Here is a 25,989-nt window from a genome sequence, read left to right on the forward strand (position 1 = left end):
GCAAGTATGTTGCCAATGCACAGGGATCTTTACCAAATCTGATTTTTTTAAAAAAAAAAATGGTATGTACAACACTTTTGTCTGATAGATGTTTATAACCCTTTAGGGAAAAATACATTAAATAATCACATGACAAGAAATGATGGAATGGTGGAGATATAGTGTGGGTAGAAGGGATTGTGAGAAAGTGACAGGGAGAAGTGCAGGAAATATAAGAAGAATACTATAAAAAAAGAATACAAGTTCTGTTATTCAAAATCCCATTATCTAGATCATTTGTGCTATTCTTCAAGGCTCTATATACAGTAAGCAAACCAATTTGTATTGTTTAAACAATTTCCAACAATATTCTACTTAATTATAAAACAGTACAGGTATGAGACATATAATCCAGAATGCTCAGGACGTGGAGTTTTCCCAGATATGGGGTCCTTCTGTAATTTCGATCTCCATACCTTTAATCAACTAAAAAATAATTTGAACATGAATTAAACACAACAGGATTGTTTTGCTTCCAATAACAATTAATTACATCTTAGTTGGGATGAAGTACAATGTACTGTTTTATTTTTACAGGGAAAAGGGAAATCATTTTTTACATTTTAATTATTTGATTAAAATGGAGACTACAGGAGATGGCCTTACCGTAATTCCGAGCTCTCTGGATAAAGGGTTTCCAGATAACAAATCCCATACCTGTACTGCTGTGTGACATATTTAGTATTCATATAAAAGATACCTTTTATTTAGTATTGATCCTTTAAAAATGTGCCCAATGATCAGTCCTACCTCTTGGCGCTTCCGCTCTTCAGGGGAAATCTTGTTCAAAATCCCAGATTCTTGTACCTGTAGATGGACAATTTCATATGATAAAACACTGCTGCTGCTCACATAAGATTGTGTTTAATGGCAAATAACTAGAAAAAGCAAAGTTAAAATGATTCACTGAGATTACCCATGGGATTACTGTTAAGCCTATATCTACTGATTAACAACCAGCTCTAATCCAAGTCTTCTGAAATCTATGTATCACCACTAGCTGCATATTCATCAGGGTTACAAGTTACAAACGGGCCACGGAATTGGCTTAAATCCTATTTATTTATTGATTTGGATTACTTTAAAATGTTTGCTTTTCCTTAAATATGACAATATGTGAGCAAGACTGCCAGAGGTTTCAAGTAGGAACTAAAGAGGACGAATATAGTTGACTAAGAAACTGAGAAAGTCTGATGTTTCTAATATCAGTGAAAGGCCTAGAGGGAAAGAGTGACAAAGCAACGCAAATATTAGGGAAAGGACATTTTTTGTTTGCCATACAACACAGTGCACAAAAACTGGGTAAATAGGCTGTGTAAAATAAAAAAGGAAAGCCCTGGAGCTATAAACGCAGGGGCTGCATGAGAAGGGATCCGAATGACCAGCAGCCAAATTACTTTCTAATACAGTTAGTTAGCCAAAAATGTAATCTATAAAGTATATATAAAATAATTCTACACAATTGAGATTCTGATGTGCTTATGTTACTCACAATGCACAATGAATTACTACAATTTCAGTGTAATTGCATCCATAAGTGCTACATTTTGTACTACTAGAGCCACAAAGAATTGTGCCACAAATAGGGACAAGTTGTGCTGGGAAAGGAAGCTGCAAGGGGCAGGAATTTTATACAGTATGCCTCTCAACAAACAAATTGCTAGCAAAGATGTGCATTGTATACAGAACTTTAAGAGTGTTGACAGACATAGCTACTGGGGGAGATAAGTCGTGCAGCGACAAATCGCCTCTTCTTCGGGCGACTAATCTCACCTAAATTCCTTTCTGCCGGCTAGAATGTAAATCACCAGCGGGATGGCATTTCCGATCACTTCGGCTTTCTGAAGTTGCCCGAAGTTTCCTTGTGAGGGCAGCTAATCTCTGGGCGACTAATCTCCCCCAGTAGCCACATCTGCCACCACCCTAATGGAGGCAATTCCTTCAATGTATTTTTATTTACTTACAAATTATCTGCAATGCCAATGTGGACTCACTAGATTCACCATAACCTAAATATACAGGACGTATTCTCTACTATGTCATGCATTTCCTATTGAGATGAAGGAGAGGGGACAGTGCAGGTTTTGGGCGCTTCTCTGCTGCTAAATATGCCCCCTTTGCCACATAAATTATATTCGTTTTTAGATGCAAACACCAAAGAATAAATTGTTTTGTGTGTTGATCCTAATTCTTAAAAGTATATAACCATATATATTTCTCACAGCATGAAAAAATGTACTTCCTGCCTGACCCAAGTCACTCTTATTTCCCTGTGGGGAATGGGAGGAGGCAATAAATAAGGAGACAACATTATTCTAGGCTCCTAGCGAGCAATCATTGATTACACTGTACTGGGCAGGAGCATGCTCTCGGTATGTGTACATAATAAAAGGGCTTGATGTATTGCACCCTCTCAGCTTAACAAATGAACTCTCCATGAGGAGAATAAACAAAGCAAGAAAGCAATTTAAGCTTGGGATGGGTCACATACTCCCCCTGGATTCATCCTGCCGCCCACTGACAGCTCAATATGGTTCCCACCAAATGCGTCCTCTGTACTGCAAGCACAAACCCTTCACGTCCCCAGCAGCATAAACAGCACACATCTGTATTCCACAGTCCTTTCCTCATATTGTTTAATACATTAGAGAATAAATATATATATACTTTATATACAATAGTCCTGAAAGTACCCGCACTCTTCCTCCCACGATTTATGCTGGGTGCTCCGGTCAAGTGTAATGTACAGCCTTCAAAGTGGTAAAGTGGTACAGCACTCCAGAGATTTTTTCAAACAGACATTTCTATTTAAACATCCATCCACATCTCAATGTGGGCCGAAACATTGGATACATGAGTGATGTTTGAATAAAAATATCTTTATATATATATATATATATATATATATATATATATATATATATATATAATACAAACGCTAGTAACAGCACTCACGCTTTGCAGTATCTTTGCGGTGCACGTCCCATGAGGTCTCCGGTCAGTCCTCCATAATATATATAGTTCGATTAAGAAACAGCACTCGCCATAAATGCTCAATATTTTGTATTAAATAGTAAAACAGTTACATCACCATATATGTGCACATACATAGAAGCGACGTTTCGAGCCGAAAAGGCTCTTTCTCAAGCCATGTGAAACAATGGTGTAAAAGTGCATACAAAGTCCATAGCGTCCTTTTATTTAGCGTCCATTTATGGCGAGTGCGGTTTCTTAATCGAACTATTTATATATATATATATATATATATATATATATATATATATATATATATATATATATATATATATATATATATATATATATATATATATATATATATATATATATATATATATATATATATCACTTTTGGAGACACCAGTGGGCAAGATGAAATTCCACATCATGGTCTTTTGGGCACTTCTTCATATAAAACATACTGCACTCCGGGATGAATAAGGTGAGATGATCACAACATTTTTGTCATTCTATAACAAACTGCATCTTGTTAGGTTTTATTATATCAAGATATCACCCTGACAAGCAAGCAGGCTTGTCAATTCCTGGCTCCTATAAGGGCTCTATGGTGGTGCCTGTGGGTTGAACAATGCAGTCCCTAAAGAATCAATAAATAGCCTCCTATTGAATTTCACATAAGAGGCAGAAATTGCTGACATTTATTAGGAATTAAAAAAGAAGTCTTAATCTCAATGGCATTGTATTTGAGCACTTTCTGTTGCAACAGGGCAGCCATCATTTTCCTGTTCCCCTCAGGCTATGCTTTGTGTATCACCACAGGGTTCAGACTACAAGTGTGCATAAAGTACCCTGCACCCCAAGGATGGTCCAATTTGCACATGCACTACAACCAGAGAAAGAGGGATGGAACACTGGAGAAAGCAAGCCTTGTTAAGAATAGACAGATATTGGCACAGCAGTTCTCTGCCCTAAAACACTGGCCTGCTAGCCTATGCAACAATACAATGCCAAAGAAATTCACTTTTCTCTTTGAAATTTAGCTTTAAAGGGATATAGTCATGGGAAAACATGTTTTTTTTCAAAACACATCAGTTAATAGTGCTACTCCAGCAGAATTCTGCACTGAAATTCGTTTCTCAAAAGAGCAAACAGATTTTTTTATATTTAATTTTGAAATCTGACATGGGGCTAGACATATTGTCAGTTTCCTAGCTGCCCTAGTCATGTGACTTGTGCTTTGATAAACTTCAGTCACTCTTTACTGCAAGTTGGAGTGATATCAACCCCCTCCCCCCCAGCAGCCTAGCAACAGAACAATGGGAAGGTAACCAGATAACAGCTCCCTAATACAGCATAACAGCTGCCTGGTCGATCTAAGAACAGCACTCAATAGTAAAATCCAGGTCCCACTGCAACACATTCAGTTATGAGTAGGAGAAACAACAGCCTGCCAGAAAGCAGTTCCATCCCAGCATTCCAAGTGCTGGGTCTTTCTAAAAGCACATAGCCAGGCAAAATGACCTGAGATGGCTGCCTACACACCAATATTACAACTATATTGTACAGTGAATTATATGCAGTGTAAACAGTGTCATTTAGAAATAAAAACATCATAAAAATCATGACAGAATCCCTTTAAGGACAACTAAAGCAATGTAAAGCCATATGTCCATGCAGGAAATACCCAGCAATGAACCAGACATTTACCACCTATTTTTTTGGTCTAAAAACAGTATATTTTCTGCTAACGAGTCCATGTTTAAACAATGCGTTTAACCAAGAAGTATTACAGTCTGATTAGAATCAGCTCACTAAGAATGGGAAACATGGGAGATCATCATAAACAAATAACAAGAGGCAATGTACATGTGTGCCTACAAGCTACTTGTGTTTGTCTGCAAACACTGCACGAAAAAGCTTTTGAAGGTACGGAGGTACTGCACCAAGTCATACATTAAATGCCTCAGGATTTGTGCTATGAAGATGCAGTTCAGCACCAGGGAGATTTAAATGACTGCCTGGGATACTGCTTCTCCAACGGTGTTAAAGGGCAGTATCCACTGACCCAAGAATGTGACAATTCAGTGCAGTATTTCCCTAACTATTTTGAGAATAGTTAGGGAAATGGATTTAGCAGTTTAAGGGGAGATAAACTGTTTATAATGAGTCTCCTCCTCACTGTCAGTGTTAAACAAGTCTCTAATAACTAAGATGGACTTAGTTAGAGATTAAGTTTAGTTGGGAGGGAAAATCTGATTCAATAACTTTTCCTCCTAAAATTACGCGGATTACTCAAGGAGTCATTTTATAGTAAAATGGGTGAATATGGGATACACCAATAAATTACTTTTCTGTTGGAGTTGCAGCTGACTTTCTGTATAGACAGCCAATAATAACCTTTCTTTCACTACAAACCAACTACAGCACTCGGTATACAATTTTGTCAAGCATAGGTTATATTTGCAGTTCTGGACCACCACTTACCTAATATTAACAAAAGCTAAAAAGACACAAAGACATTCTCATCATAAGCAGAAGTATCCCTGAGGCATTAAAGTACATACCTCGGGAAGCTGGCTCCAGATGAGTTGTGCAGGCCGATAATTCTTCACCACGATGCCATCATCTGGCACTGGCTGCTCCGCCTCTCCCTTCTCCTCCAGCAGATCATCATCATCCTGATTGTTGGAGTTAAGTCCTCTCTCCCGAAACTCTTGGTACAGCCGGGGGTCTGGAAAGAAAAGTCGGCTTAGGGAAAGAAGGAAGCCTTCAGAGACATCACTGGCACTTGCAGAACTTTCTCCCTGCTCTTTACACGAAGGAGCCAAAGTAGAGTCCATTAGACTCTCCTTTGTCCACAGCAATGGCCTGATGAGGGAAAGGCGATGGAACATTCTAATGTTGCTGTTCCCCAGTCAGAATGGGATCTGCAGCCTGCCCAACTCCCTCGGCAGCTTTCTTGTTTGTCACTTTAGGCTGATGGAGGAAGGTGGTAACAAAGTGTAGAATTTAACATCAGTATTCAAGGGTGGGGCTTGCACATTCTATACGTCTAAAAAGGCCCCCATGTTACCTGTCACAAGACAACTTTATCAGGAAACGTAAGGAAAAGGCACTTGAAACATGTGGTGGCATTTCTAGCGAATCTCTGTGTATAAAGCTCCATACAGTGTTGTACAGGCCACACAGGGGAATGCTGAGGACTGCGGCCAATGGAAACATTATTAATTGACAGTATTATGGACAGTAAAGTGTAGGAGCTTGCCTTGCTGTGTGCATAGGACATTCCTTATTTTAGAATATATATATATATATATATATATATATATATATATATATATATATATATATATATATATATATATATATATATATATATATATATATAAAAAAAAGTGGGTGAATTGTGGATTTATGGTCAGTTGACATTAAGGAAGCAGAGGACCTAATATAAGTGAAATACATCATCCAAAGCATAGATGAAAGCTTCCATGCCCTACAACTCTATCCAAACATGAGCTACTGGAGACATTGCCCTAAATATAAGAAGGCAGATAGAAATAATATAAACAATGGAGGAATATATATATGTTAGTACAGCGAGTGCACTCTTGGGTCAAATCTTGTAATACATCGTAGTAAATGGACCCGCACTCCTTATTTGTGGTAAAAAAAATCAATGTGCTTTATTCACAAATTCATTTCCAACGTTTCGGTCCTCTCTTGGACCTTTTTCAATCCTGGTCAACAATGGGTTATTAGTGCCCGTGTTTGTGTGGCTTTTTGGTGTGTGGGTCTCTAGGGCAGGGGCCTGTGGTGGTTTGTTGTACGGGGCCCCGTGATTTCTGATGGCAGCCCTGCCTGTGACAGCCACCCAACCAATCCCAAAAAAACCTAAGCTGTGTGTGATTTTTCCCCCTCACTTTGTGTGTGTGTCTTGGCATGCTTAATAACTATAACCAGGCATTTCATGAAAAAGCAAGTTGTTTTGATCAAGCAAACATCCCCTGTGGCTGTGTCAGGCCACTTAGAAACCTTATTTAGATTAGTGTGAACAAAAACTGTATGAGAACAAACCAGTTTGTATTATGCAATATTTATTCATGCACAAGTTCTCTTTCCAGACAGTAATCGTATATCTTTACACTACAAAATATATTTCACGAGAAAGAAGAAAAGAAACCCTTGTTTTATGATTGTATTAAAAACACCCTCAAAAATTAATTAGACTTTCGCAGCAATTAAAATCAATGTGCAAATCCAATCTATTGACATCATGATCTTATTTATCACACTATTTGATAACGCAATTAACCATATACACAGATTAGTTTTAAAGCGACATGTGCTAGCAACTTTATCACAGTGACTTAATTCATAGGGGTACATTTATCAAAAAGTGAAGTTAGAGATCACCCCCGACCTCTAGAGTAAAAAGAGATTTTGAAAGGTCTTATTTACCCCGCTTTTTTAGCGCTGACTCATACGGATTTCAACAGTGTGAATTTTGTACCCGAGGAGAAACAAGGATTGACGAGACGGAATAAAAGGGGAACTGTGGTTACTCTATATAAAATAATTGCGGTAAAGCTGCACGGAGAGTGTTGGTTCCCCTGTCCCTTTTCCTAATTCAAATTTACACTACTAAGTGATTGGCTGGGCATTCTGGAATTTACAGTTTCGAAGACACTATGAAAATTGCAAATTATGGATGGCACCTCTGTATATTATTAAGTATACAGCTTTCTTTGGGAATGTTACACCAGCAGTAATATACTCATGAGTTCCCAGAATGCAGCCATGTCTTGCCTCTACAGATGGATGCTGGGAACTGCAGTCATATCTGGAGGAGAGCAGACTGGACATTCCTAGTTGTGCTTTTGTACTGTAGGCCAAGTATATACAAGTATAGATATAGCTCGCAGCTGACCGTGGTCCTTTGTGCAGCCTTCTTACAGGTACAGACCTGCTGTCATGGCATTTTATAAAAAACAAGTTTCTACATGAACAGGCTTTCACTTCAGCTACTCATTATGCAATAAGCCTGATACAGGAGTAAGTTCCCATGCCTCTCTCAATCGACACTGACTAAGCATTGAAAGGTTGGTCATGTCTCAACTGTAAAAGCAAAAAAAAAAAAAAAACAACTGCAGGTGCCCATTACTCAATGATTGCCAAGGGAAGACAGAGTTGTAGTCAAGTTACATCACCAAACTGAGAAAACTGCAAAAGTCATGTAGACAGAGCCAGCAACATACAGCTGAGTGTAACACAGTGGCTGCTTATTCTCCAGATCCACAGTGAACTACTGTACAGTACCAGACACACACAATGCTGAGTTTAACAGTGACCTACAACTGCATAGGGATCCATATACACAATGAGCAATACAACAGGCGATGACTACAATGTACTCCAGGCACAACTTGACAACAACACGCGGTGCCACTTAATGTGTTTTTCCTGCTGAGTGACACAACACTACATTATTGTATAGTAAAGTTCATCTGCACAAGGACAACTCATGGCAGTATATGACATATTTCACTTTGTTTACAGTCAAATATTTTTCTTCATCTAATCTAATATTCACTAACTGGAGATATCACCTACTGATAATACTCTGTTTCACACTTACCATCTTTGAAGGAACCAGCATGTCTCTGCATTCTCTTTCTTCCAAAGGTTTTCTGCAAAAAGTCAAAAAAGTGTAAAACATGTATTATTGTAGAAAACAGTTACCTTTCATGTACAGGTATGGGATTCATTATCCAGAAAGCTCTGTATTACAAAAAGGCTATCTCCAATAGACTCCACCTTATCCAAATTTTAAAAAAGAATTTCCTTTTTTCTCTATAATAATAAAACAGTACCTTGTACTTGATCCCAACTAGAATATAATTAATCCTTATTGAATGCAAAACCAGCCTATTGCAATATTTAATGTTTCCATGATTTTCTAGTAGATTTAAAGGTATGAAGATCCAAATTATGGAAAGACTAATTATTTGGAAATCCCCAGGTCCCGATTATTCTGGATAACAGGTCCCATACCTGTACTAATAGTAGAAATGTTACTGGTACCTAAATACTTTGTACAGCTCAGTGGCTGTTAGACCTTATCGGTTCAATCCTCCCTTGGAAGTCAAACATTTGGTTAGGCCACCCCTTAGTTCATAACAAAGTTGTTCTAAGAATATCTAGCACAGCAAATAAGTGACCATCCCAAATCTCACCATAAGTGACCTTCAAGGTGGGCTTTCATAATGATATATATGAGAGCACATGGGCATTCTGTTAGCTTTCTGGCTGAGCCCCCACCCCACCAGGCCACTCTCATACTTTGTGAACCACGGATTTAGACTTTTAATAATTTGACACATTTAAAGCAAGATCATATTTACAGGCTACTTAACAGAGATTAATAGACATTGACTGTTGGTAGGTATTAGAACTCCCTTCAAATACTCACAGGTGTATCTACCCCACACCTAAATATAATTGCGAGTCACTTCAAGCCAATTAGTCATAATTAATGGTTGCATAAGGTGGAAATATTTAGCCCCATTATTGTAATATGCACACTGTCATAGTGTGAGAGGATGGCTGGACAATGAAGTTCAAAAAGATGAAGACATTAATTTATACATGAGCTCTTATTTTAAATGATCTGTTCCACCTGGAAGCCCTGCTGAGGACCCCCATTGGTCCATTGTCTCCAACATACCTTAGATCTCCCCGGACTGCGCGGAGGAAGAGCCAATGGATCTTCTGATACAGGCATTAAGGTTGAGAAAGGCTTTTGAGGTTCAGAGTCTTCAAAGTTCTGAAAGCCTTTCATAGCTGACCTGTAAGACTGGTTTCTTAAATTTCTTTTTAATGTCCCCCCTGTGTCTATATCATCTTCGGAAGGATCCAGACAAATATCGGGAGCCGATATCCTTTTTGGATCATTGCGGGCTAATTCTCTGGTGAACGTCGTGGCAGCAAAGCTATGATGACGTGGGACTTTGGTTTTAGTGGCCACAGCTAAACCTTTGGGAATCATTTGCTGAGTCCCAAGTTTATGTGCCGCTGGGCTTTCTGTGCTTAGTATAACCCTGGAGGCTTCCACGGGAGAAGGGATCCGTTCTGGAATGTAGGAGGCATTATCCACTGGCTCTAAAGTCCTTCTTGACACATCAGTCCTTCTCGGTACTGCAGGGACCAAGGTTGCACTCTTCTTAAATTCTGAGGCATATTTCTTTCTGTCAAACAAAAGTGAGGATTTTTCTCCAAGCGAGGAATCAGATTTTCTTTGAGACATGGTGTCGGTTGGTTGCAGCCCTAGAGTCACAGAAGTATCTGTTAATGCTGTTATATTATTAATTTTCTGCACAATTTAAATAAGAAATCAAAGCACCATCATAGAAATAAGAGGCCAAAGTTTATCACTTGCATCAAACTTTTCTTTGATTACCTGCATTTCATGATTTGGAACAGTTGGTTACATCAGAATGCATTTCACAGATTAAAAAATAAACAAAAAGTAGCTATTTATGGCCACAGTGGATGCTAGGGGTACTTTTGCCAGCAAGATTTACAGGGGTGGTTCACCTTTAGGTTAACTTTTAGTATGTTGTTGAATAGCGAATTCTAATCAAATCTTCCATTGACTAATTTTTTTTTTTTATAGTTTTTTTAATCATTTGCCTCCTCCTGACTCTTTCCAGCTTTCAAATGGGGGTCTAAAAAAACAAATGCTCTGTAAGGCTACAAATGTATTGTTATGGCTGCTTTTTATTACTAATCTTTCTATTTAGGGCCTCTCCTACTCATATTGCAGTCTCTCGTTCAAATCAATGCATGGTTTCTGGGGTAATTTGACCCTAGCAACCAGATTGCTGAAAACTGCAGAGCTGCTGTATAAAAACCCCAAAACCACAAATAAAAACCAATTGCAGATGGTCTCCGTATATCACTCTCTGCATCTACTAAAAGTTAAACAATCCCATGCTTGGGTAATATTTATATGCTGGAAAACAGCCACTTCATCACATTTATAAAACACATAACAGGACTTCTAACAGATGATTATTATTCGTAATAATCTAGATGAAAAATTTAATTGCTCAGAAGGTTCAGCAAGTTAAAGGGGTTGTTCACCTTCCAAACACTTTTTTCAGTTCAGTCGTTTTTAGATTGTTCCACAGAAATAAAGACTTTTTTTTTTTTAAAAGTTTTTTCCAAAATCTAAGTTTAAAGTTGAATGTTCCTGTCTCTGGTGTTTCAGTCTGGCAGCTCAGTAATTCAGGTGCAGACTCTGAACTGTTACAATTTTGCAACATTTAGTTGATACATTTCTCAGCAGCATCTCTGGCGTATTAGCAACTATTGCATCAATTCTAACAGCTGCCTGTAATGAAACCCAGAGATTGTGCTCAGCAGGGACAAAGATAAGAAATGTATCAACTAAATGTATCAATTTAGAACGGTTTACAGGGTCAACTACCCCCTCCCCTCCCAGAGTTGCTTTAGAAGGTGAAAAATGACACTTTACACTTCAATATTAGAAAACCGGTGACAAATAAAAAATAGAAAGTAATTGGAAAAAGTATTTTATTATTTCTGGTGATCTATCAGAAAACAACTAGTTGTTAAAAGGTGATCAATCCCTTTAAGCTACCTGGATACAGTGTTTGAGCAGCTGGGGTACAACAAAAGTGTCCCAGATACACACATAAAATAAATTGCACTATGAGGATTTTTGGAAGCTCTGGGCATCCTCCAGAACCTCCTTATGGGTTACCTATAAAGATTAAAAGCTCAGAGTTTACCTATCAAAAGGCAAGAGTCACTGAGCGAATAGAACCTGCAGGGTTTACTGGCAAGTTTTTCTCGTGGAGCTCTTTCAAGGCGATACTTGCCCCTAGGGCTCACTAGAGAAACAGACATGCAGGGCCTCCTTTACTTAGGTGGAGACAATGGCAATAGTTATAGATGTTGTATATACCTATGGTGAAAATTTAAATTAGTATTGACCTAGGCTACTTCCCACTGGGAGGTCTTATGATGCTCTGGCAGGCCTTTGAGCTCTTTTATTTTGTTAAAATGAGGGAACTGCTGTTTCTGGCAATTGTTTTATACAGTTATCTGGAAACCCATTATCCAGAAAGTTATGAATTACAGAAAGGCCATCGCCCATAGACTTCATTATATCCAAGTAATACAGATTATTATAAACGATTACAGTTTTCTCTGTAGTAATAAGACAGTAGCTTGTACTTGATCCAAGCTTAGATTTAATTAATCCTTATTGGAAGTAAAACAATCCTATTGGGTTTATTTGGTCAAATTTACCCAAACTGGCTAATAATATCTGCCTGTACAGTTATCGGATCCCTTGTACAGAAACCAGTTATCCAGAAAGCTCTTTACAGGAGGGCCATCGCACAAAGAGTCTAAGCAGTTTAAGCAAATAATTCTAATTTTTAAAAATGATCTCAGTTCCCAAGCATTCTGGATAATTGATCCTATACCTGTACACCAGACTTGTAGGGCTGCTGAATACACAGATTCATAGCTTAACTTCTCAAACACTGGTGTTTGTTCTGCATATTTATAAATTCCAAAATAATCTAATACAAGAGCAGTTTTGTATCCAAGTTACAGTTACTCTATTGAAGCCGTCTTTGTGTGGGAACGTTACAACATGCCCTTTGCACAAAAAAAGAAAACTTGTTTTACTTGTTTAACTATCCCTATAATTCATTTCTGCCTTGAAACCATGTTAGGCAGAAATGGGAGGGCCTTTACAAAGTGGAACTAGATAATGCTACTTTCAGGCCTATAGGAGTTTACATTCACAGGTTGACTTCTCTGTAAATCCCAGCCCCCAACATTCCAGTGCAGTGCTTGGGACTGAAATGACAGTTAGGCCTCAACTACCCCCTCTCCAGCAGAATATATTTAAAGCCTGAAATTACATGCATGCCAGCCTGACTTATCTTGAACAACTTAACCCCTAAACCTCCTAAAAATACTTTATATCAAGCTTTGAAATAAAATAAAATAAACCCACAAGCAGTTGCTATTCATGGTATTTATGCAGAAATCCTCAATGGCAACAGGACAGTTGCTGAATTTGTTTTATTTAAGGTGGATATATGGGTGCAGACATACCTTACCAAACAAAGAAGAGCTGCCCAGCGACATGATATACACAGTATCCTTCTTGCATAAAACAGAGGCTTACACATATAATAATAAAAAATACGTGTATAATAAAGATTAAATATAGGCAGCAGAAAAGTATTGGATGTGCCACAGCTAGGGTTGCCACCCTTCTGGAAAAAAATACCGGCCTTCCTATATATTTATCTTTTTTCCATATTAATAACATTGGGATCAACCATAATTTTTACTGGCCAGGCCAGTAAAATACCGGCCAGGTGGCAACCCTAGCCACAGCCCTAAGAAGGCTATGGGGGCAATCTGCTCGGAGGTACAGGTATGAGATCTGTTATCCAGAAACCCATTATCCAGAATGCTCCAAATTAAGGGAAGAAATAATTCAGATTTTTAAAATTGATTTTCTTTTTCTCTGTAATAATAAAACAGCAGCTTGGTACTTGATCCCAACTAAGATATAATTAATCCTTATTAGAGGCAAAACAATCCTGTTGGGTTTATTTCATGTTTACATTTATTTTAAGTAGAGCATTCTGGATAATAGGAACCATACCTGCATTGTAGTTAAAAGGGCAGTTCCCCTTTAAAGGAGAACTAAACCCTTAAATAAAAAAAACCCTAACCCCCCATCACACATAGACCCACCTCCCTGCTCCCCCTCCAGCCTAGCTGTTACCCCTAACACTTTATGCCCCTAACACTTTACTTACCCCTCGGTGCAGATTCAGGGCATCAGAGTTCACAGGTGCCATCTTCTTCTCTATGGCGCTTCAGTAATTTTAGTGACTTTCGGCGCATGCGCATTTATCCACGAATATGCGCTGATATGCCGCTCTCTTCCCGAAGATTACCAAAGAGAAGAAGATGGCGTACGTGAACTCCGATGCCCTGAATCTGCACTGAGGGGTAAGTAAAGTGTTAAGGGCATTTACCCGTGGTAACAGCTAGGCTGGGGGGAGCAGGGGTCTATGTAGGGCAGGGGGTAGGGTTTTTTTTAATTAAGGGTTTAGTTCTCCTTTAAGTGAACTTTTAGTATGTTATAGAATGGCAGATTTTAAGCAATTTTTCAGTAGGTTTATTTTTTATCATTTATGAATTATTTGCCTTCTTCTTCTCTTTCCAGCTTTCAGTCACTGACCCCATCTGAAAAACAAATGCTCCGTAAAGCTACAAATGTATTGTTATTGCTACCTTTTATTATGCATCTTCTATTCAGGTCCTCTCCTATTCATATTTTAGTCTCTTATTCAAATCAATGCATGGTTGCTAGGGTAATTTGGACCCTAGCGATCAGATTGCTGAAATTGCAAACGGGAGAGCTGCTGAATAAAAAGCTAAATAAATCAAATAGCACAAATAATAAAAAATTAAATCCAATTGCAAATTGTCTCTGAATATCACTCTCTACATCAGACTAAAAGTTAACTTGCAGGAGAATAACAACTTTAATCTAGAACACACTGATCAGAATGCTTACAGGACTGCTGATGTCTTCAGCCTTCGGAGCAATACAATATTCCAGAAATTTTAATATAAGGTTTGTGTTTCCAATGGACACACACTGGCACGGAGACCCAAATCTTCATTTGTATACAAAAAGAGCATGAAGCCTGGGAAGGAATCCATAAAATGGAAAACAGGGATGCAGCACATGCTTCATGGATAGGAGATTTATAGGTGTAATAGATAAGGGGGCCAAGCTTCTGGAGTGACAGTTTTCATATCAGGCAGCTGAATAAGTGACAGGAAAGCTTTTAGTAGTGTGTGTTACTATCTAACCATCACAGGGGAGAATGGCTTCTGTCCCTCTGTCACCAACATATCTCCCTCCTTTAGACCTTTCAAAGAAGTGTCATCTGGACAAATTACGACTAGAAGTTCACCACCGCAGTTTATCTCTAAGGAAATATGCCTGAGCATCAGATTGGATTTTGACATTTGTTGGACACATTTAATTATACCGGTACAAATATATACAGGTATGGGACCTGTTATCCAGAATGCTCTGGACCTGGGGTTTTCCAGATAACGGATCTTTCTGTAATTTGGATCCTCATACCATAAAGGCCCCCATACACGGGCCAATAAAAGTCGGCAGCTTATTGGTCCGTGTGTGGGGCCATCTGACGGGCTTCCCCGATCGAAATGTGACCAAAAGTCAGGCAGATCTCGATCGGGCAGGTTAAAAAATCCCGTCCGATCGCGGCCGAATCTAGTCCTAGGGCCCACGATGGGATCATCCTGATATTGCCCACTTCAATGTGGGCATATCAGAGAGAGATCCGCTCGTTTGTCGACATTGCCAAACGAGCGGATCTCTACGTCTATGGCCACCTTTAGTCTACTAGAAAATCATGTAAACGTTAAATAAAGCCAATAGGCTTGTTTTGCTTCCAATGGGACTGTTTTATTATTACAAAGAAAAAGGAAATACTTTTTAAAAACAGGGATTATTTAATTATAAAGTAGTCTATGGGAGACACTCTTTCTGTAATTTGGAGCTTTCAGGATAACAGGTTTCCGGATAACAGATCCCATACCTGTACCACCATAGCAACCTGATATTTCACTTTTTATTTTCCATACCAGATCCCATACCTGTAATAACAAAAATGTAGGGATGCACCTTATTATCCTCAGCCTGTTTTTCTTTAGTGGTGTAACACTGCATCTTGAAGAAAATTCTATCGAGAAACCCACAGCGTTTGTATCCTCAGCACATAACACCTCTTTAGGTTATGAGCATGCAATAGTTCCCATTTTTTCCATTTTTGAACCACGTATAGCTGATTGGTCAGATGATCTAGTAGGCATCATGAAAAATACCTTTCTTTTTAGAGGGTTTTTGGAAGTAGATCCTGCATGTGTATTACCTAGGGGAAATGGACCCGGGGAAATGTTATGCATTTTGAGATTTGCCTAAAAACCTTGTGTGCCATTTAGTCTAAAAGTGGGCAGACATGCGCAGATAAGTTCAAAAAAATTTTTATTTTGTATGATTATCTGTATGTGCACAGGGAGGGCCTACTGACTGCAAACAATATCGAAGCATTACGGAATATTGGTTGGTTTGGGGACTTGTTAGATTTGAATAGTATGTTCTCTGTCCAATGGGTCAAAGAGCTTTAAGACCAGACCAGTTTGTGATTTGTTTAGACAACAGATATTATATGTCTGAGGCTGACGGCCATCACATGGATATTAAAGACAGGGCTGCTGCAGCTTCAAACATGTTAACGTGCACAATTTTTGCCGTTACTGGTTCCCAAGATAAGAAACTGCTCACTGTGTAAATCATTAACAGCCATTCAGTTTGCCGTTTGCAGTGAATTTTAAAAAGATGCTATGATAAGAATTTCCCAGGACTTGGAAATTACCTGTAATATTTAGTTTATTTTACTATCCATAATTTAAGAAATTCCAACAGATATCATTTCTCATTCACATCAGTCACTGCCCCTGCGGAGCTTACAATCTAAGCTCCCCATCAAGCAACATACACTAACAATTACTGTATAATAAAGAAATATATTTTACTTGTGACTGCTGGCAGACCTAGCAGACTTTCTTACGTTCAGGGTATCTGAAGTTTGGAGATCCCAGGAACTCTATTGGCATGACTGGTATGGGTGACACGTTTATATAATAAGATAGAAGATATAACATATACAGGTAGGTTGGTATTTGTTTGCAGAAAAGGTGGTAACCCCAATAAGTCTGAAAACTTTCTGGCCTCCCTCAGACTGTCGGTCCAAAGTAAGAGCCCAAGAAGATTATGTAACCAAAAGTCCTGGGTTAGGGTGGTGGCACTAGGGGATTTTTAGTCGCTTACGATAAATCCTCGCTACTGGGGGGTTTCCGAAGCTAAACCAAAGGAAACTAAGGAACACTAAAAATTGATTGCACTAGCAATCTCCCCTGTGAAAGAGATATAGGGGCTAACAGCCTTATCTTCTCTCCTTGCCAAGATAATGTGACCTCATAACTCCCAAAAGGTTCCAGTCTTCACGGTGGGTCGGTACCTGGAAAATGTACAGGCCCGGATTTGTGGCGAGGCCACATAGGCCCGGGCTTAGGGCGGCACATTTTTGGGGGCGGCATGCCGCCCAGCCGCCTGTGCTCCCCAGTGCTTCGGCGCTCGCACGCTGGCACTTTTGTGCCAGCGTGTGGTAGTGCGGGCGGGCGCTAGGACCGCGCGGAGCGCACGACCTAGGGGTGCCCGCCCAGCGAATCCGGCACTGAAAATTTAATTTAACACTAAATGCAGGAAAAAAACTGGGGAGATAAACCAAAACTGAAAAAAAAAATAAATGGCATAGGGCAAATTTATTATAGGGAACATATGCCCCCCCCCTTTTGACATGAGCTCATTCATCTGGTCAAATATAGATAAGGTACATAAACATTTTCATTTTACACAAACAAACCCAATTCCACAGATTGAAAAGAAACCATGATAATCTTACAAATTACTTCCCAACATCCCTTAGGGCAATGGCATACCAGAAGATTATTGGCCAGCGATAAATCTCTGCTTCTCCGGGCGACTAATGTCCTGTAAAAGCTTTCCTGCTGGCAATAATGTGAATCGCTGGTGTTGCTTAAGTCTTCCAAAATCGCTTGAAGTTTCCACTTGAGGCAAATTAAGTCGATTTTGGGAGACTAATCGGCAACACATGGGTTTTACCAGCGATTCATATTATTGCTAGTGGGAAAGTTTTACAGGAGATAAGTCGCCTGCAGAAGCAGAGATTTATCATTGGCGAATAATCCTCTGGTGCGCCATTGCCCTTAGTAGGTGGAGCACAGATTCTCTGGACAGCAGAGGGACTTCGCTTAACGTCCCAGAAGCCACCTCTTCACAACTGAACAAAGCGAGGGAGGAGTTGCATTACCTGTGAGCCTAAGGTGGGTGGAGAACTGGTTCCTGTGAACAAATACAGCTTATCATGGTTTCCTTTCAATCTGTGGAATCTGGTACGTGTGTAAAGAGAATACACTTTTTATTTCTGGAAGTCCAGATAATGTTTATGTACTTGTTTAGGAAAATACAAATAAATGGAGGGCACACCTAATTCGAAATATACAAGAGAAAAGATGCAGTGGGAGGTGCAAAATAACCTTTAAGTCGCCCCTACAGAGCAACCAAATATAACACATACAAAAAATCAGGTCTGCACACTCAAACACGAATCTTTAGACTCAGGTGGTAAGATTGAAATATGTTTTACTAGTTAAAAAGAACAACCAAACTAAAAACATAATGTTTACAAAAACAAGAAACATTTCACATGATGCTGATATACATACCACCCTTAGGTACAACAAGGCAGAAAAGAAGACTACAAGGAGCGAATACACCTGCCAAAAATGAGAATAGCCCCAACGTTTCGGCAAATAGCCTTTGTCAAGGGGATTCTCATGTACTTGTTTAGCCCAGTGGTGTAAGAGAAGTTAAGCTGAAGATGAAGTACTAATCCCGAATGAAAATAAATAAGACCAATTTTTTTTTTACAACTATGATGCTCTTGATTTTAGCTTGGGTGCCCCCAAATACACCCCCTTAACCTGTTATAATAAATGTCTAAAATCATAACACTCAACATTTCTATTGACAATTGTCAGGCAAGATTTTACCCCATCATGAGTAATTTAGAGAGTTGCAAAGTTCCCAAAAGGTCTCCTGTCTCCCTTTGCCTTAACAACTCAGGAAGGAAAAAATAGCAGCACATTCTGTACCCAGGATGGTATCATTCCAAATGCCAAATACATAGATGTTAACCTCGATAGGTTGAACCTGCAGCCCTCCAGCTGCACTGAATACAAAATACCCATGCAACAAACTTCCTTTTTTTAACAAAAGGGATTTTAAGATGCCTGTGCATATCTCAATAGGGTTATCTGAGGATTCACAGACAAGGAGAATTTACAGATAAATGTTTCTCCCTAATATATAATGGGTGCAGCTAGTAGACCTATCTGCCACAGGCTTCAATCCAAATAATCCCTGGGTGAATAATTCCTCTCCTTAATGCAAAACTAAACAGAGGCAGGTGCTTCAGCTCTGTATGTTCTCACATTAGAAACATAATTATTGATCATATTCCAAAACTTTTATAAAGCAGAACTTGACCTCGTTTATTTAGCCACCAAACAAGATCAATCTACGTACATTTAGCAGCAGTGCTGTAACATTACTGGGGTTTATGGGCCTTACAATTAACTTTCAAACTCCTAATTACAGCAGCAACTTCTCACTTATTAAAGGAGTTGTTCACTTTTAAGGGCTAGTCCACACGGGGAGATAGCCCTGCGTTTGCGGTCGCGGCGACAAAGCGCCGCGCCAGTCGCCGCGACCGGCGCAGGCGACAGTTTTGTATGGGCGCCTATGTAAAAACGCCTGTGCTAACCACACGAGGCGATGCGCTTTTCAACAGTCGCCTGAAAAAGCCTGGCGAGGCATTTTCAGGCGACTGTTGAAAAGCGCATCGCCTCGTGTGGTTAGCACAGGCGTTTTTACATAGGCGCCCATACAAAACTGTCGCCTGCGCCGGTCGCGGCGCTTTGTCGCCGCGACCGCAAACGCAAGGCTATCTCCCCGTGTGGAATAGCCCTAAATAAACTTTTAACATGACTCAGAGAGTGATATTCTGAGATAATCTGCAATTTGTTTTCAGTTATTATTAGTTATGTTTGTTGAGTTATTTTATTCAGCAGCCAATTTCCAATTTCAATCAGTCTGGTTGCTGGGTTTCAAATAAAATTACCCTATCCAAAGGGGAGTACAAAAGAGGAGTACCTAAGTAGCAATACCAATAAATATGTAGCCTTACAGAGCATTTGCTTTTTAGATGGGGTCAGTGACCCCCATTTATAAGGTGATAAGAGTCAGAAGAAGGCAAGTAATTCAAAAACGCTAATGAAAAATTAAGGCCAATTGAAAAGTTGTTTAGAATTAGCCACCGGCTGACAAGACTGGGATAGCCGGGCCAAAATGGAGATGTCCAAATCTATATGCCTGGCTGGAGGTGGCATTGACCGGTAACATGAATTCAGTATAACTGCCAACATTACTTGATAACAGTAATCCCGCTTGATTTCATTTCGTTGCACAGGCCTATCTACTGTTACTGTATAAAGTACAATAAACAGACATGAAACAAATCAAGAACCCAACAGGTTGGAACAGGTGTTTGCAGATACAGTCAATACATTAGTTCATTCTCCCCTGGCCTGAGAATTAAGTACCGCATATAATAAGAAAAAAAGCTAATATTTGCCTAAGGTAGCTGCTAGTACTGGTAGAGATGTCTCCACCCACAATCCCAGAAAATAATGCTCTCTTAATGCCGTAGGCTGCTGCTGTCACTATTAACATTTTCACAAGCAGGTGTAGGTTCTCATGCCACCAAAACTTATACAGCTCTACTTTAACACCCATTACGAGCTTACTATTTGCATTAAAGTACAAATACGGGATTCGTTATCTGGAAACCCATTATCTAGAAAGTTCAAAATTACGAAATGCTCGTCTCCCCGAGACTCCATTTTATCCAAATAATCCAAATCTTTAAAAATTATTTCCTTTTTCTGTGTAATAATAAAACAGTAGCTTGTACTTGATCCAAACTAAGATGCAATTAATCCTTATAGGAAGCAAAACTAGCCTATTGGTTTTATTTTATGTTTACATGATTTTCTATTAGACTTAGGGTAGAACTACACAAGCGACTTTACCTGCGATAGCTTCCATTCCGACACGCTGAGATGAATCATCACGTCGGATGCCCCGAATCTAAGGTAAGTAATAAGAATGTCGGACGTTGTCGCTGCGTGCATCTGACACGACACGACTGTCGGATGAAGACAAAACATTCACCGTTCGCATCCGACAGATGTGTTGTGTCGGATGCATGCAGCGATAACGTCCGACATATCGTATTACTTACCTTAGATTTGGTGCATCCGGTGAGACACCTGCGATTCATCTTAGCGTGTCGGAACGGATGCTATCGCAGGTAAAAGCGCTCCTGTAGTTCTACCCCAAGGGTATGAAGATCCAAATTGCCTAAAGATCCGTTAACTGAAAATCCACAGGTCCTGAGCATTCTGGATAACAGGTTCCATACCTGTATATCGTTTGTATATCTCCAAAAAGATCATAATAGGTGTGTATAATGCCTGGTGTGGGTTCCTCCATCAGCCTGCAGCTCCAGGGTGGGAAAGCCCTTTATGTCTGGCAAAATCTTTTTCATTACATATTATACACTGTGTGACACTAACAACAAGTTTTTGCACTTTTGAAATTTGTGCACTGGCCTCCTGGGTCGACCCACAAATCTAGGGGGGCATTAGGCTCCTCCCTCCCCTGAACCCTGGCCCTACGAGGGTGTACTACGATGTTTGGACCTCTTTGGACATCCATTGGTTTATACTGCCCCCTCCCATAACTTTTGGCAGAGGGGAATGGACAAAGGGATCCCCCTTGCCCCCTGTCTGTGCTGGGGATAAATGGGTTCCCCCTAGCTTCGGCAAACGGGAGCCTTAAGACTACTGGATCATTTGTGCCTTTTGCCTGGGACCCAGGAGTTTTAACAGGCTTCTTTTTTAAGGCAAGTCATTGCACCTTTTGCACTGGGTGAGAAGAACATCGGGCTTCAAAAAAAAATATAAACAGTCAGACACTATACAAGAATTTTAGTTACCAGTGCAGTCCAGTCACAGTTAAATGAATAAAAGCACAAAGAAAAGAATCTAGTATCACCAAACAAACAGGTTATACCCCTTACAAGCAGAACAAGGAACAGTAAAATGATACTCTGCCATGGAATGAAAGATCCCTACGTACCTGTTATTTCCTAGAACTCCTAATTATGTAGGTGGAGAAGAGTGAACTCAAAACCAATATTGCATCCCTTTCCACAAGTACAAACCACAGCCATTAACTTTCCCTGGAATATTATGCAGGACCGGATTTCCCGGGCCTCACCACAAATCTGGGCCTGATACTATGTTCAGCTAAAGCCACACACGCGTGTATCAAGTGTGCCATGTGCCACAGTGAAGCCTCTGGTAGTTGGTGGATAGGTTAAAGGGGTTATTCGCCTTCCAACTAAAATAGAAGTAAACCCTAAAAATTAACATGGCAGAACATTGTCTGATGTTCTTTTACTAGTTTATTTAAAGGAGAAGGAAAGGTTAAAACTAAGTAAGCCTTATCAGAAAGGTCCATCTAAATATACCAGTAAACCCCCAAAGTAATGTTGCTCTGAGTCCCCTGTCAAAAGAAACACTGCATTTCTTTCCTTCTATTGTGTACTCATGGGCTTCTGTATCAGACTTCCTGCCTTCAGCTTAAACCTCATTGCCCTGGGCAAGAGCATGCTCAGTTTGCTCCACTTCCCTCCCTCCCTCCCTTCTCTGCTGTAATCTGAGCCCAGAGCAGGGAGAGACTCAGGCAGGAAGTGATGTCACACCACATTTATACTGCAGCTCCTATTCTAAACAAACAAGAGAGTTTCTAGAGCTTTTTATTCAGATATGGTAAAATATTCTACAGAATAAATATGGCATTCTAGCTTGCACTATTGCAGCGAATCTATTGGCAATAAAATGCCTCAGTAGCTTTCCTTCTCCTTTAAACTGAAGGTTAGTGGCAGATTGAGAGATGGGGACGTCTGTTTGTTCATCCAATATTGCAGATAAATCTGCACGTCTATGGCCACCTTTAGGCTGCTGGGGGGGGGTGATATCACTCCAACTTACAGTAAAGAGTAACTGATGTTTATCAGAGCACAAGTCACATGACTGGGGGCCGCTGGGAAACTGTCTAGCCCCATGTCAGATTACAAAATTAAATATATAAAAAACCTGTTTGCTCTTTTGAGAAATGGATTTCAGTGCAGAATTAACTGATGCGTTTTGAAAAAAAACATTTTTCCCATGACAGTATCTCATTAAGTATGCATTGGCGTATAGTTCTAGTTGCACACCAGCCAAATCAGTGGTCTATTGCTCTTCCGATTCTGCAGTCACCCTTTTCTGGTTCCCACAGGCAGCGCTGCTAACAATGAGAGATCACAATAGTGCATAGTAATTTTGGTTGGAATAAGTAACACGACCATCAGATTGAAGATCTTTTTGTCTAAATAAAACCTGCCTAGCTGCATGCCACATGCCATTAGGGAGACAATGAGCCACTCCTGGTTTTCTTTCAACTTAATTCCTTTCTTTTCTAAATGGGACCATGAAATAATCTTTGAAATGCCTGGGTCAGATCTTTATCAACCTAATGACTTGGGGCTTAGCTGACGCTTCTGCATAGGAACCCAGTAATAAAGTGGGCCCAGGATACATTCGAAGGAGGTGAAAATTCAGCTGTGTCTGTGCATGTTTAGTCACATGCTCTGGGGCAGCTAGCTATACTCTAGAAGGATTACGTGCCAGTATTCACACTCCATACAAACTTGTGTACATTTGAACACATTCGCCAACTCCGAGGGGCCGATTTATCAAAAATCTAGTTTTATCTTATTTCACGATCCGGTGAAAAGACGCGAGTATGAATATACTCAACAATATTCTTTGAACCTTGAATAGTCGCCATTTGATAAAGAATAAAACCACAAAAAGTCAAACCACTTGGCAAGTAAAAGCTGGCGAGGTTGTATAAAAGTAAATTGGAATGTTCTCTGACAGCTTTATTTATTTATTTTCCCAGTTTATTAAATCATCGAGATTTTCAGCCTCACTGAAATGAATCAGATTCTCACTGGCATGCAATTTTTTTTCCCGCGAAAAAACATGCGCAGGAATATTTGGTTGTATTTTTTTCTTAAACAAGCCAGCATTCGTGAAAAAAAAAAAAAAGAGTCACACAAGTTTTGTCTGTTTTGTTTTTCCTTCACAAATTCGGATTTTGATAGATCTGCCCCTTAGGGTCAAGGCACACAGGGAGATTCTAGGAGATTAGTCGCCTAACGACAAATCTCCTCTTCTTCGGGCAATTAATCTCCCCAAACTGCCTCCCCGTCGGCTAAAGTGTAAATGGCCGGCGGGATGGCACTCGTAGCGCTTAGTTTTAAGAAGTTTCCTCGTGAGGCAACTTCATGCGACTTCGGAAAACGAATCAATCCAGGTTACATTTTAGCCGGCGGCAAGTCAGGGGAGGCAGTTCAGGGAGATTAGTTGCCCCGAAGAAGAGATTTGTCGCCAGGTGAACATTCGCCAGCAACGGCTTCGCTCACAGCTCAACACTTCGCCAGGCATAGATTTGCCAGGACAACGCTAATTCACTAAAATCCGAAGTTTGCCCGAACGCTGGCAAAGTTGCTGTAGCGGTGGCTAATTTGCATACAGCGGAAAGTTAGTTGAATGGACGTATATGTTGCAGCAAATACATTACACAAGCCCAGGAAACCTTAATAAATTAAAATAGAGCTGTTATATTGCCCTACACATGTGCCCAGTGTATAGTTTATGTGCCGTATGTTAGTAAATGTAGGGGGAAGCCGGTTTCCCCGAACAAATTTTACACTATTTTTCAGCCTATCACCCTGAAAAATGAAATGACGCTTACGTTTTTTGGGACTTCGAAAAATTTTCAACAATTCAATAAATATCTACTCTATCGCACTTCGCCTGGTCTGAGGTGGCGAAGGCAAGTCTGGAGCAAGAGGTAACGTTCAATAAAATCGGCATATTAGTGAATTAGTATAGTTATGTCCATTCGCCAGAGCGCAAATTCGCCAGGAGTTAGGGAGCGAAGTACCACTAGAGTCTATCTCCTTCACTCGCCAAGTTACGCCAGCGACCATTAGTAAATCGGCAAAAGTACCGAAATTACGTCAAGGTGGCGAATTTTCGCCTGCGTTAGTCACTTCGTCCTTTAGTAAATTTGCCCCTTAGAATGTGGGATACTATGTTCATCCACAGAGCAGCCTCAATGCCACCTATGCTTCTAGTGGTCCAATGAAACAGCAGAAATGAGGGATAATAGGGATTGTGTTGTAATACTATACTGGCAAGTTCAGAAAAAAGGGGGCCCATAACTTACACTAGGGCCCTACAGTGTCTTCTTTGCACCCCATGTCCACCCCATATAAATGGCACAATGAAAATTGGGGGACATGGAACAGGTATATTAACCAAGCAACACCGAGCTTGTGAAAAGTAAACAAATACATACACATAATATACCCACACACTGTGTGTAATACATAGCCAGTCAAACAGCTCATCCATATCCAACATGCTGATCTGAAAACAAAAGTAAATTCTGGGAGTTGCAGTTTATCAGTAGCACAACGTTTCACCGCTCCCTTTGCTAAACACTTTCTGTTCTCTGTACTGATGGTTCTGACTCCTGAAGCAATGCAGCAGAAGCCCACCTGTGAGGAAACATGTTGCATTGCTTGAAGAGGCAGAAAGGGACATAAAAACTGCTATCAAGAGCAATTATCTTTATAGAGAAGGGTGGTTCAGCTTTCAGTTAATTTTTAGTATGTTATAGAATGGACAATTCTAAGTAACTTTTTAATTGGTCTTTATTTATTTTTTTAAAGTGTTTACATGATTTGCCTTTTTCTTCTGATTCTTTCCAGCTTTCAAATGGGGGTCACTGACCCCATCTAAAAACAAATGCTCTGTAAGGCTACAAATGTATTGTTATTGCTATTTTTATTACTCATCTTTCTATTCAGCTCTCTTCCTATTCATATTCCAGTCTCTTACTCAAATCAGTGCACAGTTGCTAGGGTAATTGGGACCCTAGAAACCAGTTTGTTGAAATAGCAAACTCGA

At 39.8% G+C, this 25,989-nt stretch overlaps 1 protein-coding gene across 1 annotated transcript in view; it reads right to left on the reverse strand.

The window, feature by feature from the left end:
* arhgef16.L (Rho guanine nucleotide exchange factor 16 L homeolog) overlaps positions 1-25,989 on the reverse strand; it is a 46,488-nt gene that overhangs the window by 19,274 nt on the left and 1,225 nt on the right. The window contains exons 2-5 of the mRNA XM_018226157.2: positions 9,746-10,344; positions 8,657-8,708; positions 5,583-5,749; positions 790-846 (exon numbers count right to left, since the gene is read on the reverse strand). Of these exons, the coding sequence (XP_018081646.1) occupies positions 790-846; positions 5,583-5,749; positions 8,657-8,708; positions 9,746-10,324 (855 nt within the window). The 5' untranslated portion in view covers positions 10,325-10,344. The remainder of the gene's footprint in view (positions 1-789; positions 847-5,582; positions 5,750-8,656; positions 8,709-9,745; positions 10,345-25,989) is intronic.

This window comes from Xenopus laevis, chromosome 7L (genome assembly GCF_017654675.1).
Source record: "Xenopus laevis strain J_2021 chromosome 7L, Xenopus_laevis_v10.1, whole genome shotgun sequence".
NCBI classification, from domain to species: Eukaryota; Metazoa; Chordata; class Amphibia; order Anura; family Pipidae; genus Xenopus; species Xenopus laevis.